Consider the following 17275-nt stretch of genomic DNA (forward strand, 5'->3'; position numbering starts at 1 on the left):
GAGATCATAGAAGAGCCGATTAACGATGCCAAAGGATTCATCTGGAGAAAAGTAAAGTTCTTCCCTAAAAAGAAGAATTTACCGCTTACAGAGAAATTCGACAGGGAAGAAAAGAGATGGGAGGAAGAGAAGGAAGGAGTCCATGAGGGTTCTGAAGGCAAAAATCATCAACAGAAAAAAGGAGAGGACGATGAAGTTTTACAAGAAGGCCCTGACGGTAAGGAAGATGCTTCGTGTCGGCAAATTAAGAAAGATATGATTTGAGATTTGAATAAATTTAGGATTTGAATAAATTTAGGAAAGTCAGATCCTAGGATTAAGGGAAAGATTTAGTTAATCCCTGATTGAGAGAAATTCTAGGAGTTTGCCTCTCCTATCTTTTCTTATTTAAGGTGTATGCTCAATATGTTTTGAATCATCAACAAAGAAAATCTTCCTCTTTTCTCCCTCTATATTTCGCAACATGGTATCAGAGCCATAGGGTTCGATCATGAATTTTAAGGCCGCCATGGTTGGCTCAGGTTCAGCATCTTCGGATGCTACCAGTGGTGTGACGTCTTCGAAGGGAGGTATTCAGCCTGTGGCTATTTCTCTTTCTGAGAATTCCCTTCAAATTACCATTCACAAACTGAATGGAAAAAATTATCTTGAGTGGTCTCAGTCCGTGCAGTTGGTGATTGACGGCAAAGGGAAACTCAGCTACTTGAATGGTGAAGTGAAACCACTAGCCACTGATGATCCAAAGTACAAGCAGTGGCGTTCTGAAAACTCTATGGTTATCGCCTGGTTGATCAACTCTATGGATTCGGTGGTTGGAAAACCATTCATGTTTCTGCCGACGGCTCGCGATGTGTGGGAAGCTGTTAGGGAAACCTATTCAGATTTGGACAATCATTCACAACTATTTGAATTGAATACCCGAATGTTGAAGATGCATCAAGGTGAACATGAGGTAACAGCCTATTATAATGAGATGATGGTTGTTTGGCAGGAGTTGGATTTATTTGAAGAAGAAGAATGGGAAAGTCCCAATGACAGTGCTCGGTACAAAAAGAAGATAGAAAGAGGTTGGGTTTTTGTTTTCTTGGCTGGTTTGAACAAAGAACTCGATGAGGTTCGGGGACGTATCTTAGGACGAAAGCCCTTGCCTACTATAAGAGAGGTTTTTTCAGAAGTGCGTAGAGAAGAAGCACGGCGGCAAGTGATGTTAAAGAATGTTAGTGAAACAAAAACAGAGAATGAAGGGTCCGCTCTTGTGGCCCGAGGTGCAGACTTAGATGGAGATAAACGAGGAGGAAAGCAAAGGCCTTGGTGTGTTCATTGTAGAAAGCCATGGCATACTCGGGAAACCTACTGGAAGCTGCACGGGAAACCGACGGGTTGGAAGAAAAAATCAGGCAATGACAACAAGTCAGGGGGAGATGTCCGTGCACTTCAAGTAAGCAACTCGGATCCAGGGCAGCAGTCATCCTCAGAGTCTCTTCCCTTTCACAAAAGAACAAATAGAGCACTTATATAAAATGTTTCAATCTCAATCGTTAAGAAACTCTAACCCATCCTGTTCTCTAGCTCAATCAGGTAATTTCTTCACTGCAACCATTGCTTGTACCAAATCTAATGGCTCCTGGATACTAGATTCAGGTGCCACTGATCATATGACCGGCACTTCGTAATTCTTTTCTTCATATACACCCTGTGCAGGGAATCAAAAGGTTAAGATTGCAGATGGTTTCCTTTGCTACTGTTGCTGGGAAAGGAACTGTACCTATTTCTCCTTCTCTAAACCTCAAAGATGTTCTGCATGCTCCTAACCTATCATATAATCTCTTATCAGTCAGCAAACTTACCCTTCATCATAATTGTCGAGTTAATTTTTGGTCTTCTTGTTGTGAATTTCAGGATTTAACCTCGGGGAAGATGATTGGGGGTGCTAAACAGGATGGTGGTCTCTACCTCTTTAATAAAGGATCTACCTTTGGAAGGCAAGATCGACAGACTTGTTTCAGCTCTATCTCTGTTTCTAGTGACAGTGAAGTTTTGTTATGGCATTATCGATTAGGTCATCCTAGCTTTCAATATTTAAAGCATCTATTTCCCAAGTTATTCATGAATAAAAATCATTCAGTTTTCAAGTGTGAATCTTGTGAATTAGCAAAACATCATCGTGTTGTTTTTCAGTCTCAACCATATAAAAAATCAAAACCATTTACCATGATTCACAGTGATGTTTGGGGCCCTTCTAGAGTAACAACTCTTTCTGGAAAACGTTGGTTCATTACTTTTATTGATGATCATACTAGGGTAACTTGGGTTTGTCTTTTAAAAGAGAAATCTGATGCTGAAATTGTGTTCAAAAATTTCTGTAACATGGTTCAAACACAATTTCAGACTCAGATTAAAATTTTTCGAAGTGATAATGGAAAGAAATTTTTTAACAATGTGTTAGGGAATTTTTTTGCTGAGAAAGGAATTGTACACCAAAGTTCGTGTAATAATACACCTCAACAAAATGGGGTGGCTGAAAGGAAAAACAAACATCTCCTTGAAGTTATTAGAGCCATAAGTTTTCAAACTAAGGTTCCTAAGTATCTTTGGGGAGAAGCCGTTTTAACAGCCACTTATTTGATTAACAGAATGCCTACATGAATTTTGGATTTTAAAACACCCATACAAGTTTTCGTTGACTGTTTTCCAAACTCTCGACTAGTGACAAACATTCCCTTAAAAATTTTTGGAAGTGTGGCCTTTGTTCATAACCATGATCCTAAACGTTCAAGACTTGATCCAAAAGCACATAAATGTATTTTTGTAGGCTATCCCACTTATCAGAGAGGGTACAAATGCTTTGATCCAGTTTTGAAAAGGATGTTTGTGACTATGGATGTCACATTCTTTGAAGGAACCTCGTACTACAACAACTCCCATCTTCAGGGGGAGAGCAACACTAGTGAAGATGGTTTTTTAGATGGTTTTGATTTAATGTTTGAATTTATCCATAATGATGTTCCTCACAACCAGTCACCAAAAAAAAGTGAGGCAGAAAATACAAAATTAGTGGAAACAAATGAATTAAATATTGAAAATGAACAACCTTTGGTGATGCCATCTCAAAATGAAAAAGCTGAAACAACAGAGATGCGTGCGAAACAGTATAAAGGCCTTGTATATTCAAGGGAATATCTAGCACAGAAAAGGAGAGGCACTATTCCGCAACATCAACAAGAATTTGATCTAAGGTTGGATCATGAAACTCATGATAATTCTCCAAAAATCCCTGAAAATATTCCTCCAGGTAATTCTAATTCTTCCAGTCAGCTTGATCTTCCCATTGCTCTCAGGAAGGGTGTTAGGTCTTGTACAAAACATCCTCTGTCAAATTTTGTATCTTACAAAAATATTTCACCTTCATATTGTACCTTTATTTCACAAGTGTCTAGTGTATCCATTCCTAATAGTATCCAGGAGGCTCTAAATGTTTCTGAGTGGAAAGAAGTTGTTTTTTATGAGATGAGAGCTTTGGAAAAGAATGCTACTTGGGAGAAAGTGGACCTGCCGGATGAAAAGACAGTTGTCGGTTGTAAATGGGTGTTCACTCTGAAGTACAACTCAGATGGATCCTTGGAGAGATGCAAGGCTCGCCTAGTAGCGAAAGGCTTTACTCAGACATATGGAGTAGACTACTCTGAGACCTTTTCTCCAATGGCAAAGCTAAATACAGTTCAAGTACTCTTATCTGTTGCAGCTAATCTTGATTGGCCACTGAATCAGCTGGATGTGAAGAATGTCTTTTTGAATGGAGACTTGGAAGAAGAAGTATATATGGAGCCTCCACCTGGTTTCACTAAGAAGTTTGGAACTAAGGTATGCAAGCTAAAAAAATATCTATATGGACTTAAACAGTCTCCCAGAGCCTGGTTTGAAAGATTCACAAGGTTCGTCAAAAGTCAAGGATATAGTCAAGGACAATCTGATCATACTCTTTTCACAAAAGGATCCACCAAAGACAAGGTTTCAGTTCTGATTGTCTATGTTGATGACATAATCTTGACTGGAGATGATATTGAAGAGATGAGAAGACTAAAGCAGAGCCTAGCCAAGGAATTCGAGATTAAAGACTTAGGCCAGCTAAGGTACTTTCTTGGAATGGAAGTGGCAAGATCAAAGAAGGGCATTGTGGTTTCGCAACGAAAATATATTTTAGATCTCTTGAAAGAAACTGGAATGAGTGGATGCAAACCTTCAGACACTCCAATAGAAGTTAATACTAAACTTGGAGAAGTTAAAGATGGGATTCCAGTAGATACAGGAAGATACCAAAGGCTGGTAGGAAGATTGATTTACTTGTCACATACACGTCCTGATATTGCCTTCGCCGTGAGCATGGTGAGTCAATTTATGCACTCCCCGTACGAAGAACATCTTGAAGCTGTGTATCGAATTCTTAAGTACCTAAAAGGCACACCAAGAAAAGGACTCTTCTTCAAGAAAAATGAGAAGAGAGGGGTTGAGGTGTATACAGATGCGGACTGGGCAGGCTCGATCACTAATAGAAGGTCAACTTCGGGGTACTGCACATTTCTTTGGCAATTTAGTTACTTGGAGAAGCAAGAAGCAAAGTGTAGTTGCTAGAAGTAGTGCTGAGGCTGAATTCAGATCAATGGCTCAAGGAGTGTGTGAGGTTCTTTGGCTAAAGAGGGTGCTGGCAGATCTCAAGATACCAGTGAGCTTTCCTATGAAACTGTATTGTGATAACAAGGCAGCTATCAGCATTGCTCATAATCCGGTTCTACATGACAGGACTAAACATGTTGAGATTGACAGACACTTTATAAAGGAGAAGCTTGAAGAAGGAATAATCTGCACTCCATTTGTACCAACCACACAGCAAGTTGCAGATATTTTAACTAAGGGCTTGTTGAGACAGCCATTTGAACTTCAGGTTAGCAAGTTGGGCATGATAGATATCTTTGCACCAACTTGAGGGGGAGTGTCGGCAAATTAAGAAAGATATGATTTGAGATTTGAATAAATTTAGGAAAGTCAGATCCTAGGATTAAGGGAAAGATTTAGTCAATCCCTGATTGAGAGAAATTCTAGGAGTTTGTCTCTCCTATCTTTTCTTATTTAAGGTGCATGCTCAATATGTTTTGAATCATCAATAAAGAAAATCTTCCTCTTTTCTCCCTCTATATTTCGCAACACTTCGGAAGAATTTAAAAGTAGAGATTTGGAACAGCAAAGAGCAACAACGGAAGAAAGAAAATGATACAGAACTTTTCCCTTAGAAGAAAACAGAGAAAAGGGAATGAAAGTGGATTCAGGGGAGGATTTAGGGGAGGAAAGTGAGGATGATCCGATGATAGATGAGACATTGAAAAAATAGGTGAATTCAGGGCCTTCTTGTGACATTGAAAAAATAGTTAGCAGAATTCTGGGTCTATTTTTCCTAGGAGAGGAGGAGTTCCCGAAGGGAGCTTTTAGGTCTGTGGAGGAAAGAAATGGGGAGAGAGAAAATAAAGATGACACAGTGGTTGATTGCAATTCAAGTAATTTAACAAATCAAGGGGTGGAAAAGTCTGACAGAGGCGGTGAGAATAACATTAAGGAGAATGAAGAGCATTTGGAGAGGGAGGGTATTCTTGATAGGGGTCAGAATTCTAAGCGGAAGATGGAAGAAGTCGTTGGAACATTAAATACAGTTAGAAGATTCAAAACTCAGAAGGTTAAGAGAAGCCAACAGCAGATACCAGTTTCAAAGGTTTTTGCAAGGATAAAAGGAGGTTTGTTTGGCCGCGGGCCTAACAAGAAAGTAAAGAAACTCAAAAGTGCAGTCAGAAGAAAACAGGAAGACTGCAATAAAAAATTTAACAAGTAGATTTGTTGATTCGGGTTTGGTTTTCGCTATGGGTCTTGAGTGTTTGCTTAGGGTATTGTATGGATGTTGGTTAGTGCTTGTTTGCTTGTTCGAGTGATTTCTTTTCGCATTGTATGGGGTTTGGATTTTGTTGGTTTGGCCTTGTGGGGATTAACACAGGAGCTGAAGAATCAAATTTGGAATTTTCTGAAATTTTCTGTATTTTTGTACATTTGGACAGTGGGTATTTTTGGGCCTGGGCCATAACATCTTGTTCCTCTAGTTTAGTAGGGCTTGTCTTTCAATTTTCAGTTTATTTGTATTAGTAGATAGAAAGTTATTGTGTTTCTTGATGCACAAGACAATGAGTGGCATTTTTGTAATTATGGTGAACAGTATTCCGGGCCGCACAATCTATAAATATATGTATTCTCTTCCTTTTGAAGCTAATGAATGAATGAATGAAGATTTCTTTAGAGATCTCTTGCAAGTTTGCCATATGGATTTATTCTAGGACCCCTTGGAGTGATTCCTTGGGATTTCTCTCTCTTTTCTCTTTCCCTACCCTTTATCCTCTTTCTCTCTCTCTCTAACTCTCTCTTCCTCTCTCTCTCTCTCTAACTCTCTCTTCCTCTCTCTCTGTCTTGTGATAGTTTGTTCCAGCCCTACTACATCAGGGATGGTTTGGCCTATCTGGGTGTTTTAAGCATTAGTTGGATGTCCTTTGGGTGTTTTTCCTTTCCATTCAGGTCATTGCTTATCACCTTTTCTTGTATCTTGTTTTTCTGTTTTAATTGAATTTTATTTATCTTCAAAAAAAAGAGAAAGAGAATAGAACGTTGTTCAAATAGCTGGGCCAAAACTTCCATACTAGTAAAAATAGGTCCTATCTTTAACTAACTCCACTAGTTCCTGCTCTCAAAAGCATCATGAGCTGTTGGTGAAAATTTGGCAACAGTTCTTCAACATTATTGCTTAAAGGAGCAAAGTAAATTTTCAGCAGGTTATCTATGTTGTGTAAGCCAGTGGGGCCCACATGCACCCCTGCTACCTTTAGCCTCACTAACCTACTGACTACATGTCTAGCATATGACAACTTACCTCTATGAGGACTAAAGCTGCATAGCCATTATATATATATATAAGAGAAAGAGGGAGAGAGAGAGAGAGAGAGAAAATCATTTAAGCCCTGGTCAATCAACTAGAAGTACATCCATAGGGACCATGCCTTGGTATAATGTGGGTTCAAGTCTAAGAGTGGCCACTTTTTGCCTAAAAAGAGAAAAAAAAATGCCAAAGGTTTGGTCTGTATCCAGTGCACCCCTTGCAAGACCCTGGATAGCTGGGGCTGACATTAAGTAATTGGTCCTGACGACTTATCCAAAGCTCTTCACTGTTGATGACAAATTATTGGTTTTTTTATAATTGAAACATTTAATTCATTAATCAAAAGATATATATATATATATATAGAGAGAGAGAGAGAAAATCATTTAAGCCCTTTATTTTGGTCAATCAACTAAAAGTACATCCATAGGGACCATGCCTTAGTATAATGTGGGTTCAAGTCTAAGAGTGGCCACTTTTTGCCTAAAAAGAAAAAAAATACCAAAGGTTTGGTGTGTATCTAGTGTACCCCTTGCAAGACCCTGGATAGCTGGGGCTGACATTAAGTAATGGTCCTGACTACTTATCCAAAGCTCTTCACTGTTGATGACAAATTATTGGTTTTTTTATAATTGAAACATTTAATTCATTAATCAAAAGATAGGTCTATTACAAGTATCCCAGATAGAGGTATGAGATGCAGCCTCACTCTTAATACAAAATTACATCCAACCAAAGAGAAATGAGGCTGCAATCAATTACAAAGTATCCTAGAACAAAGAATCCTTATTAACCCCTTGTTTTGCAAGAGAGTCAGCCATCTCATTTGCTGACCTTCTTTACCCATTGGACTTTCATCGTCATATTCCTTGTTAACCAAAACACTTTCTTAAGGAGATCCCTAAAACCCCAAATAATCAAATCCATTGATGAAAGATTATTATTGGTTATGACATTCATCAAAAAAAGATTTCTGATTATGACATTTTTGAATTACCTATCCAATGCTCATCATCGTTGATAAAAAACTGGTCACAACATTTTGTCACTAGGTTTTGATATGTGATACAAGTAAATATAGTACATGAAATAAGCACAAAACTTTTCTTATCAAACAAAACTTTGTTAGTTGATGTTTTTAAGGGTGTTTTATAGTTGTCCGAATTCTAAAGAACATAGTTGGTTCTAGATGGGTCTTAAACTGAAGCATAACTATAATTATATAGTTTCTTGAAATGAAAGTATATGAGTATGTTAAGGATCTTATTTATAATCCTTACCACTCTTAAGGTGCCCTTACTACAACCACTCAATATGATTTACTTTACTAGTTCAGGGGCTATTTATTAAATGGTTAAGTGGTTGAATTAAATGGCTTATTACTTTGTCTTTTATTGAATGAGTCACTAAGTAGGTTATGCACTTCATAACGGCTGGATGTTATGTTTGGTTAATTAGTATAGGCTTAATAGCTTTATTATATGGCCATTTTATCACCAAGCTATTTAATAAGACAGTGAAAGAAAAGATGTCTAATGATTAGAAAAACAATGATATGGTGCCTATACTTAAGAACAAAGGTCATATAAAAAGTTGTAATAACTATCAAGGGATTAAACTTATGAATCACACTATAAAACTTTGGGAGAGAATAAACAAACAAAGATTACGACTTGAAATAAGTGTATCAAAGAACCAATTTGGTCTTATGATAGGGAGATCAACCATGGAAGGTATGGCCCTGTTTGGCAATGTTCCCACCTGTTCCTGTTCTTTTAGAAATTCATGTTCCAGAACAAGAATTTTATTTCTTGCTCTTTAGGAGTAGCAGATACATTTGGCAAATGGTTCTTCAAGAACGAATTTTTGTTCTACAAGAACAAAAAGCATTTGGATAGTGAAACTATTTCTTAACATCAGTTTTGCAAAGGTTCATAACACATAACAAAGGACAATCTTCATGATATTCAACATATAACAAAAGATATAACAAAACACAAAGATGGGATTAGAGAGGAAACCCCACCCGTTCAGCATAACACAACCATAAATGGGATTAGAAAAGAAACCACACTCATTCGGCATAACATATAACAAATGCAAACAAAATAATATAAGAAAAACGATTTCATTGCATCGGTTAGAGATTGTTTAAAACTCATCTTTGTGGTGGGAGAAAAAATGAATTCAGGTGAATCTAGCCGGAGAAAAGGTGGGTTTAAAACAGAGCACACAATACAAAACCAAGTACGGTGATGAGAAAACATACCTATTGACGCATTCCTAGACGGAAATGTCACCGGTGCTTTCTATTGTTCGCTCGCTGTCCAATTGGAGCCAAGGGAGTCCCTCCTTCCTCTGAGATTTGCAGTGGCAAGTTAGAGGAGTTCGCTATCGAACGAAAATGTTTGGTAGGGTTTCTTTCTAACATTTAGTGTGAAATACCCAAAATACCCCTTCTCTCACGTGGGAGTCGTTAACACTTGTTCGTTAATAGGGGTTAACGTCATGGGAACGCATTCTTTGGGAGCACCACTTTTTCTCTTTGGGTGATGTTCTCACACGAGAACACGTTTTTTTTTCTTGTACCAAACGTGTTTCTGCTCCATGAGAACACCAGGAACGCGTGAAACGTTGCCAAACAGGGCCTATATTTCTTTTTAGACGATTGATAGAAAAGTTAAAAGAGAAAAAGAGATCTTCATATGGTGTTCATTGATCTAGAAAAGGCATATGATAGAGTTCCTAGAGACATAATATGGTGGGTCTTAGAAAAGAAAGGGGTTCAAAATAGGTATATAGACCTAATTAAGGATATGTACGAGGGGGCAACAACTAATGTTAGAACACCAATGGGAGAGACTTAAGATTTTACAATTACTATGGGTCTTCACCAAGGTTCAGCACTTAGCCCATATCTATTTGCACCGATCATGGATCAATTGACTAAACATATTCAGGAGGAAGTTCCATGGTGCATGTTATTTGTGGATGACATTGTTTTAATTGATGAAACTAATGAAGGATTAAATGCAAAATTAAGCTTATGGACAAATGCCTTAGAAACAAGAGGTTTTAAAATAAGTAGGACTAAAGCAAAGTATATGACATGTAAATTTAGTAATAATAAGAGGGTAAATCAAGATACACTTTGGATTGGAGACCAAAAGATAACTCAATGTGACCATTTCCGATACCTTGGTTCAATAATTCATAACAAGGGAGAGATTGTGGGGGATGTCACCCAAAGAATTAAAGCAAGATGGGCAAAATGGAGGGGGCATTTGGACTTCTATGTCATAGATGAATACCACTACGATTAAAAGGAAAATTCTATAAAACAGTTGTAAGGCCAGCTATGTTGTATGGAGCAGACTATTGGGCAGTTAAGAAACAATGTATCTAGAAAATGAATGTAGCAAAAATGCAAATGCTAAGAAGGATGAGTGGAAAAATAGAAAGGATAGGATTAGGAATGAAGATATCCATAGGAACGTAGGAGTAGCTCCAATAGGTGATAAAATGAGAGAGAGTAGATTAAGATGGCTTGGGCATGTGCATAGAAGACCGCCAACTGCGCCAGTTAGAAGAAGTGATTTGTTACACATTGAAGGGGCTAGAAGAGCTCGGGGTAGACCAAAAAGGGCATGAGTAAAATTAGTAAGAAATGATTTAAGCACTAATAGTTTAATAGTGGATATGGCTTTAAATAGAACGGATTGGTGAAACAGGATTCGTATAATCGATCCCATATAGTTGATGATAGGATAGAACCTTTTATCACTGTCATAAGGACAAAATAAAATCATTCAATTAAGCCACTTCAGCTGTTATCAAATGACCCCTTAGTTTGGGTCCTTCTCAGCTGAAAGGAGAAATGGGCAAACTGACATTGCACATTATGATCTTATCTCCTTTGTATTTGTTTTCCTTATTTTTTCCATGTTCCCCATTCTCTCTTACATACTACTAGTATGGCAGGACAGGATTCATGTAGCTGTGCTTTGATCAAAGAGGAACTTTGGAAATTCAATCTAAGCAAATTACCTGTGTTTTGATCAAAGAATTTTGCAAACCTTTTCAATTTGCTTTACTTTATATATGAAGTAGCTTGCTATCTTCATCCCACAGAGATGCACACATTCCCCCACCCTGGTTGGTGGGGATCTTGATTATCTTTCTGTATTTCACCTATGCATGGTTTCCCTTTTATCCTTCATTGTTACTATAATTAGGCAACTACCTCTTCGTCAATGCTCATTAATATATCTATTATGCATTTTCCTGTAAAGGCTTCTCAAGTTTATTATACTTGTGGATAACTGTGTGATTTTGTTTTGCTATGCAGGTTGACATTTGTGTTTTTGCCTTTGACATCATGTTTGCTAACGGAGAACAGTAATCATCTAGACTGATTGTTTTCAAGACTGATATTCAACATATTTTGGTCGAACTATTATGTTTTTACTAGACCAGTGTTCTATAAGATTTATATCTATTACAGTGAACATGGAAAATTAGAATAATGATTTTGTTATTTTGTTATTAAACATACAGAAAAAACAGTTTGCACAGCTTGCAGAGACATACAAAATTACTAATATACATGTTATAGAAAACAAATGGTGGAACCTTCAAGTATAAGTTCTGTTGCACCAAACATGGTTTTAAAAGGTGCCAAGCTGCCAAGCTGAGGTGGTGCCAAACCACCTTGCTTGAGGACCTTGTGAATGTGGCCAGAGGCTTATGCCTAAATTCTGTGAGGTGTATGCCTCACCACCTTATGCCTCAATTTGGTTAGGTGTACGCCTCATCTAGACAGCATTATATTTGTGAAAAAATAAAATCCAAAGATATATTGATTTATGATGCTTTCTAAAGTTAAATAAAACTTTATTCAGTCGGTTACAAATAAAACAAGATAATTTAAATTCAAAAATTTCACATAATATATTTCTTAACCCAAAGTATCTCTTTGCTTTTCTCTTGAACCCAGAAAGATATTTAGTACGTAAAAAGCAAAGAGATTGGAGAAGCGAAGATACTTTGAGTCACCTTTTAAAATTAGATTCTCATAATTTCTTTCTGTAAAATGTTCATTTGATGAAAATCTTAACCTTGTTTCATCCTTTTGGAGCAGATGACATTGTAAGAACTTGGAAAATAGTAGCAGCATACTCTCTACCCAAGCCATGGAAGAGGAAATTCCATAAAGGCAGAAATAAGTGCAGTTGTACAAGGCCCTAGGGTGGCAAAATCTGTAATTTACAGAATCTGATTTTAAAGGTGATTCCAAAGTAGTGGTACAGTGGTTAAAAAAATCAAGAGTTGGCACCATGGGGACACAGGAAATGAAGGAGATCAAATTATTGACGTGGGACAGAATGATAGAAGTAAGATAGGTGCATAGATCAGCAAATGAGCTTGCCGATTTGTTGGAAAAACAAGGGGTGGGCAGGAATGAATTCTTCTAAGCAGGAATAGAAGAATGGAGAGGAAAAGGTAGCACTAAAGAACAGAAGAGATCGAACTTAATGCTTCCCTTTCTTAAATAATAAAAGAAATAAGAAATACAACTAAAAAGAAACATCCTCCACTTAAATAAATAAAGAGAACATAACTTCTGACAAGTTATTGCTATGTATTCCAAGATTAGACAAACAGAATGCTACTTTTTTCAAGGCAGTTGGTATTGTTAAGCCTATCAGATTGAACTCTTAACATGCTTCATTCCCTGAGGCTGTCATTTCATGGGTTTATGAGGCTCTTAATCTAATGTGTCTCTACCATTTTCAATTGATTTTGTGAACCATATGATCATCTATTGTAGACTCCAGATTGAACTCCTCTGTCAAATGGAAGCCAAGAGTAGGCAATGGCATTGCTTATGTGGTGGGAAAAGTGGTGTTGGGGAAAATGTTTAGTTGATCTTCGTTCTCTTTATGTGGTCATCCCTTGCCTTTAGGGCATGTCTGTGTGTGAAAATAATAAAAGCAGTTACTTTAAAGTCCATGGAACTGCCTTGCCTCAACTTCTATGTGGTTCATCCCGGTGGCAATCAACTTTGACGACATTGGTTTCTCCAATTTTGTCCCTTATTTCTAGATTTTGTGCCACTTTGGTATATTTCCATTTCTGACCAAACTCTGCTATATCTTTCTTGTTCCATGGAACTTAGGCACACATTAGAAATATTTAGCACATTTAATCTAGAAGCACTTTGTAATCTTTGGTAAGAACAGGAGGATAGGAGCAAGGAACTTAATGCTTTTAATCAAGTGCATTGAGAGTATCTCAAATCAAAAAACTACTTCAGCAAAAGCTGTTTGGCCAGTATTATCATGGAAGACACTGAATTAAGGAAACGTACAGTATTTAAAATGGAACTAACTTAATATAATCATAGAATGAGTTTGTATCAGGTTATCTTAACAGATTTCTTATTTACAGGTTGTTGTGTTTACCTTTGCGTCAAAGACAAAAATGTATGTTTCCCCCTTCTTACTAGGAAAAAAAATCATATTTCATATAACTAGGAAAGAATTCCTTATCATCATAAATTCTAAATCTGACAGCTTACCTTCTTTACTTGTTTTTGAGAGCATCACAGATTTGAAGGATTTGTTTTGTGACAAGTTGGGTCATTTTGAATATGCAAAGGAAATAACAGTAAGTACCCTTGGCTGTTTATGTCATTGATTTCCGTGTGGAAATTATTGTATCTTATTCAACCAAATTTTAGGTGGAAGCAGAAGACGCTTATTTGAGTAACCAGGCCTCATTAACAAAAATAAACTTGTTCTTGGAGGATGCATTCAACTCTTCATGTGAAGGAATCATGGTGAAGTCTCTAGATGTTGATGCTGGATATGCTGCATCAAAGCGTACCGAAACATGGTTGAAGGTTTTTCCAAGCTGAAAGATAATTTCTTTTAGATTTCTAAGGAATTAATGGTGGAAAAGAACAAAAAAATAAAGCAATGTTTTCTTTCCAGGTTAAGCGAGATTATGTGGACGGACTGAATGATTCTCTTGATTTGGTTCCCATTGGTGCTTGGCAAGGGAATGGGAGAAAAGCAGGATGGTAATGACCTCCCCCACCTTTTTCAATCTACACACATGTACATGTGAATACATACAAAAGAGAAAGGAAAAAGGGGAGTCATAAAGAACTAAAAGAACCTTTCTCTTTGCTGTCTGCTGTGCTGACTTTATGAGGATATCCTTTGTTTTAGGAGAACTGCAACTAGCCCTGATTTTGGTTAGTTTATTTATTTTCAGGTACAGTCCTTTCCTTATGGCATGTTACAACCCTGATACTGAAGAATTCCAAAGCGTTTGTCGTGTAATGTCTGGATTCTCTGATTCTTTCTATGCAGAGGTAAATAGAATTATAATTTACCTAATGAAAATTCTTTCTATTCTTTTTTGGTATATGGAAGAAGGCTAGGTATGTTCAGAATTGGAGTTATTTACATATACCTGATCTCTCTCTCTACTCTCCACCCTCTAATTAGACCTCTTACAAGTTGAAGGGTCTAGAAGAGATAGGGGCAGACCAAAAAGGACATGGGGTTGAAGTAGTGAGATATGATTTAAGGCTCCACAATTTAACAATGGATATGTTACTGAACAGAGTGAAATGGGTGAATAAGATTTCTGTAGCTGACCTCATATAGGCTTGAGTTGAGATGAGGACCATAACTGGGAAGGAGCTTTTCCATCTCTGGGTGTTAGGAGAACTCTGTAGCTGACCCCATATAGGCTTGAGTTGAGATGAGGACCATAACTGGGAAGGAGCTTTTCCATCTCTGGGTGTTAGGAGAACTCATAGGTACTTCTCATGCCTTCAGTTGGTCACAAATTGGATAATAAATGGCTGAAGACTAGCATTCATAAGACAATGCTATGAAGCCAACTGCATTAGAGGTTCCATGCTCCACAGTATTACAAAACAATGCTTGATAGTGACACTGGAAGCGTTGGGCTGTACATGATATTTTAGCTGGTCATTTTACATGTACATTGCTACTCTTCAGGATGGCTATCTGCAAGTTTAGTTCTAATACTTGCTTAATTGTTGTTTGCAAAAGGGTTATTTCTTGGTGCAATTGTAAAACCTCAGACTGACAAGTGTGAGGACAACGGTTTAAGACTAAGAGTGACCGCTTTGTGCACAAAATGCCAAAGGTTAGGTCTAAATCTAGTCCACCCCTCCCAAGCATATAGCTGGGAGCAACATTGGGCGATGACCCTTTTCAGAATGTCAACTCAATATGCATTTTCTGCTTGAAATCTTTCAATATCTCATAATTAGTTCTTACTCAAACTGAATTGCAGATGAAAGAGTTCTTCTCTGGTGAAAAAATCCTATTCAAAAAGCCTCCTTACTACCAAACATCTGAGGTACCCGATTTGTGGTTTTCTCCAGAACTTGTTTGGGAAATAAGAGGTGCAGGTAAACGCAGTCCCTGTTATGAAGTTTTCACTCTAAGGTAGCTTTTTGATATATTTAGGTGTCTCTTATCAGATTTCCCTGATACATGTATTTTTGTAGACTTTACAGTTTCACCAGTTCATCAAGCTGCAGTTGGTCTGGTTCATCCATCTCGTGGTATCTCTATCAGATTTCCAAGATTCATCCGCTCTGTATTGGATAGAAAACCAGAGGAATGTAGCACATCTGAAGATATAGCTGGCATGTTTCATTCTCAGACCCGGAAGATGGATGTTGACATCAAAGATTGAATTTTGCTTTAGGTAAACCCCACATTCTAGTTTGGGAGGTTTATCACTTGACCACCTAAACAGCCAAACTATGTTTATTGTTAGATCTCCACCCACTTTTAGTGAATGGGCAATTTACGAAATCACACATTTGTTGTCTATATGTACGAGTAACCAAGATTTCCACCAATGACTAGGTATGGCCAAGAGTTGAGCTTTTCACGAGTTATTCGAGCTTGGCTCGTGGAAAGCTCGAGCCCTATCGAGCTTTTGTATGTATACACACATACATACATGTGTATATGTATACATACATGTATGTATACACATACATATATACATATAAATATGCATATACATATATATACACATATAATGAATATATAATATTTTTATTCTTTATATATAATAATAACTAGATTTTATAATTCTTAATTTTTTATTTTTATAAAACATTTGGCTCACAATCGAGCTTGAGACTAGCCAAGCTCAAGCTTACGAGCTTTTGACTCAAGCCAAACTCGAGCTCAAGCCTCATACTTTATTGGTGAGTTTATCTCGGATAGTTAGATATTTGGCTCGGCTCATGCCGAATCCACCCCTACCAATGACCAATCCCAATCATTCAAGTAATTTTTCAATTCTATAAAATACAATCAAATAAAGTGAAGTACCAAATAACATATAAAATTTGGGCCATCAAAATAGCACCCTAAGATCAACCAATTAATTCCCAACATCAAAATAATTTACTAAGGCCTAAGGGGGTGTTCTTTTTTGGGATTTTGAGAGGGGGAAAGTTGGTCAATGGGATTTTAATTCCATTGACCAAGAAACCCATGTTCATTTTCCAGATTTATGTGGTGACCGGTGAAAGTTTATTTTCTTGGTAAGTGATACCTATTTTCTAGGTGGGTAAATTAACTTTCCCACCTAAGAGAAAGTTGCCAATACTTGGATGGGACAAAAATGCCCCTTTTAATAATGGAATTTTTATGATTAAGATGGCCATTGCCTTATTTACATGGGTAAATGCACTTATCCGAGTAAGTCTTTCTTGGGAAACACTTACCCAGGCATTTACCTGGTTAAGTAACTTACTGAAAAGTGAACAGGGCATAAGATTAATCTAGGCCATCCTAATGGCCTGCTCCAATCTAGTGTAAATTCTTGAAACCAAGTACTTGACTTGCACCTCTAATGCATAGAAGGCCTAATAAACTGGGAATTGTCAACTTTATACCCCCATTGTGTGACCGCATATATGGATGTACATATGGTTTACATAGATGGATACATAGATAGATAGATATAATTTTGTTGCTCCCAAGAAAGGGGAACACAGCCTCAATACTAAGAGAGGGAATGGGGGGAGACTCAACTCCAAACCCCTTCTAATGATTGTTAAGAAATTCTTGCAGAAAGAGAAATCAGGAAAATACATCTATAACCCCAAAGGAAGGAAATGGGGTGAAAAATCGATCAAGGCCTGAAACCATAACTGAAAAACTGACCTATATAAATATATACACTGAATCCTTCCCACAAATTGTTTACACCATAATGTTGTTCATTTATGAGAAAATA

At 37.3% G+C, this 17275-nt stretch overlaps 1 protein-coding gene across 8 annotated transcripts in view; it reads left to right on the plus strand.

Moving 5' to 3' along the window:
* Positions 1-15849, plus strand: part of LOC104587736 (DNA ligase 6-like) — a 121898-nt gene extending 106049 nt beyond the window's left edge. For 2 of the 8 annotated variants that reach the window (XM_088903046.1, XM_088903047.1), the window contains 8 exons: positions 11310-11359; positions 13412-13446; positions 13572-13630; positions 13704-13865; positions 13957-14045; positions 14243-14342; positions 15302-15419; positions 15519-15849. In XM_088903046.1, coding sequence (XP_088759172.1) covers positions 11310-11359; positions 13412-13446; positions 13572-13630; positions 13704-13865; positions 13957-14045; positions 14243-14342; positions 15302-15419; positions 15519-15709 — 804 coding nt within the window. In that variant the 3' untranslated portion in view covers positions 15710-15849. Of the gene's footprint in view, positions 1-1899; positions 2788-6507; positions 6604-11309; positions 11360-12101; positions 12454-13411; positions 13447-13571; positions 13631-13703; positions 13866-13956; positions 14046-14242; positions 14343-15054; positions 15152-15301; positions 15420-15518 lie in introns of those variants that run through there. The other 6 variants (XR_016085464.1, XR_016085465.1, XR_016085466.1 and 3 more) reach the window with 6 other exon arrangements.
* The last annotated feature ends 1426 nt before the right edge of the window (positions 15850-17275 follow it).

The sequence above is a fragment of the Nelumbo nucifera genome, chromosome 4 (assembly GCF_055504915.1).
Source record: "Nelumbo nucifera cultivar China Antique chromosome 4, China Antique-T2T, whole genome shotgun sequence".
NCBI lineage: Eukaryota > Viridiplantae > Streptophyta > Magnoliopsida > Proteales > Nelumbonaceae > Nelumbo > Nelumbo nucifera.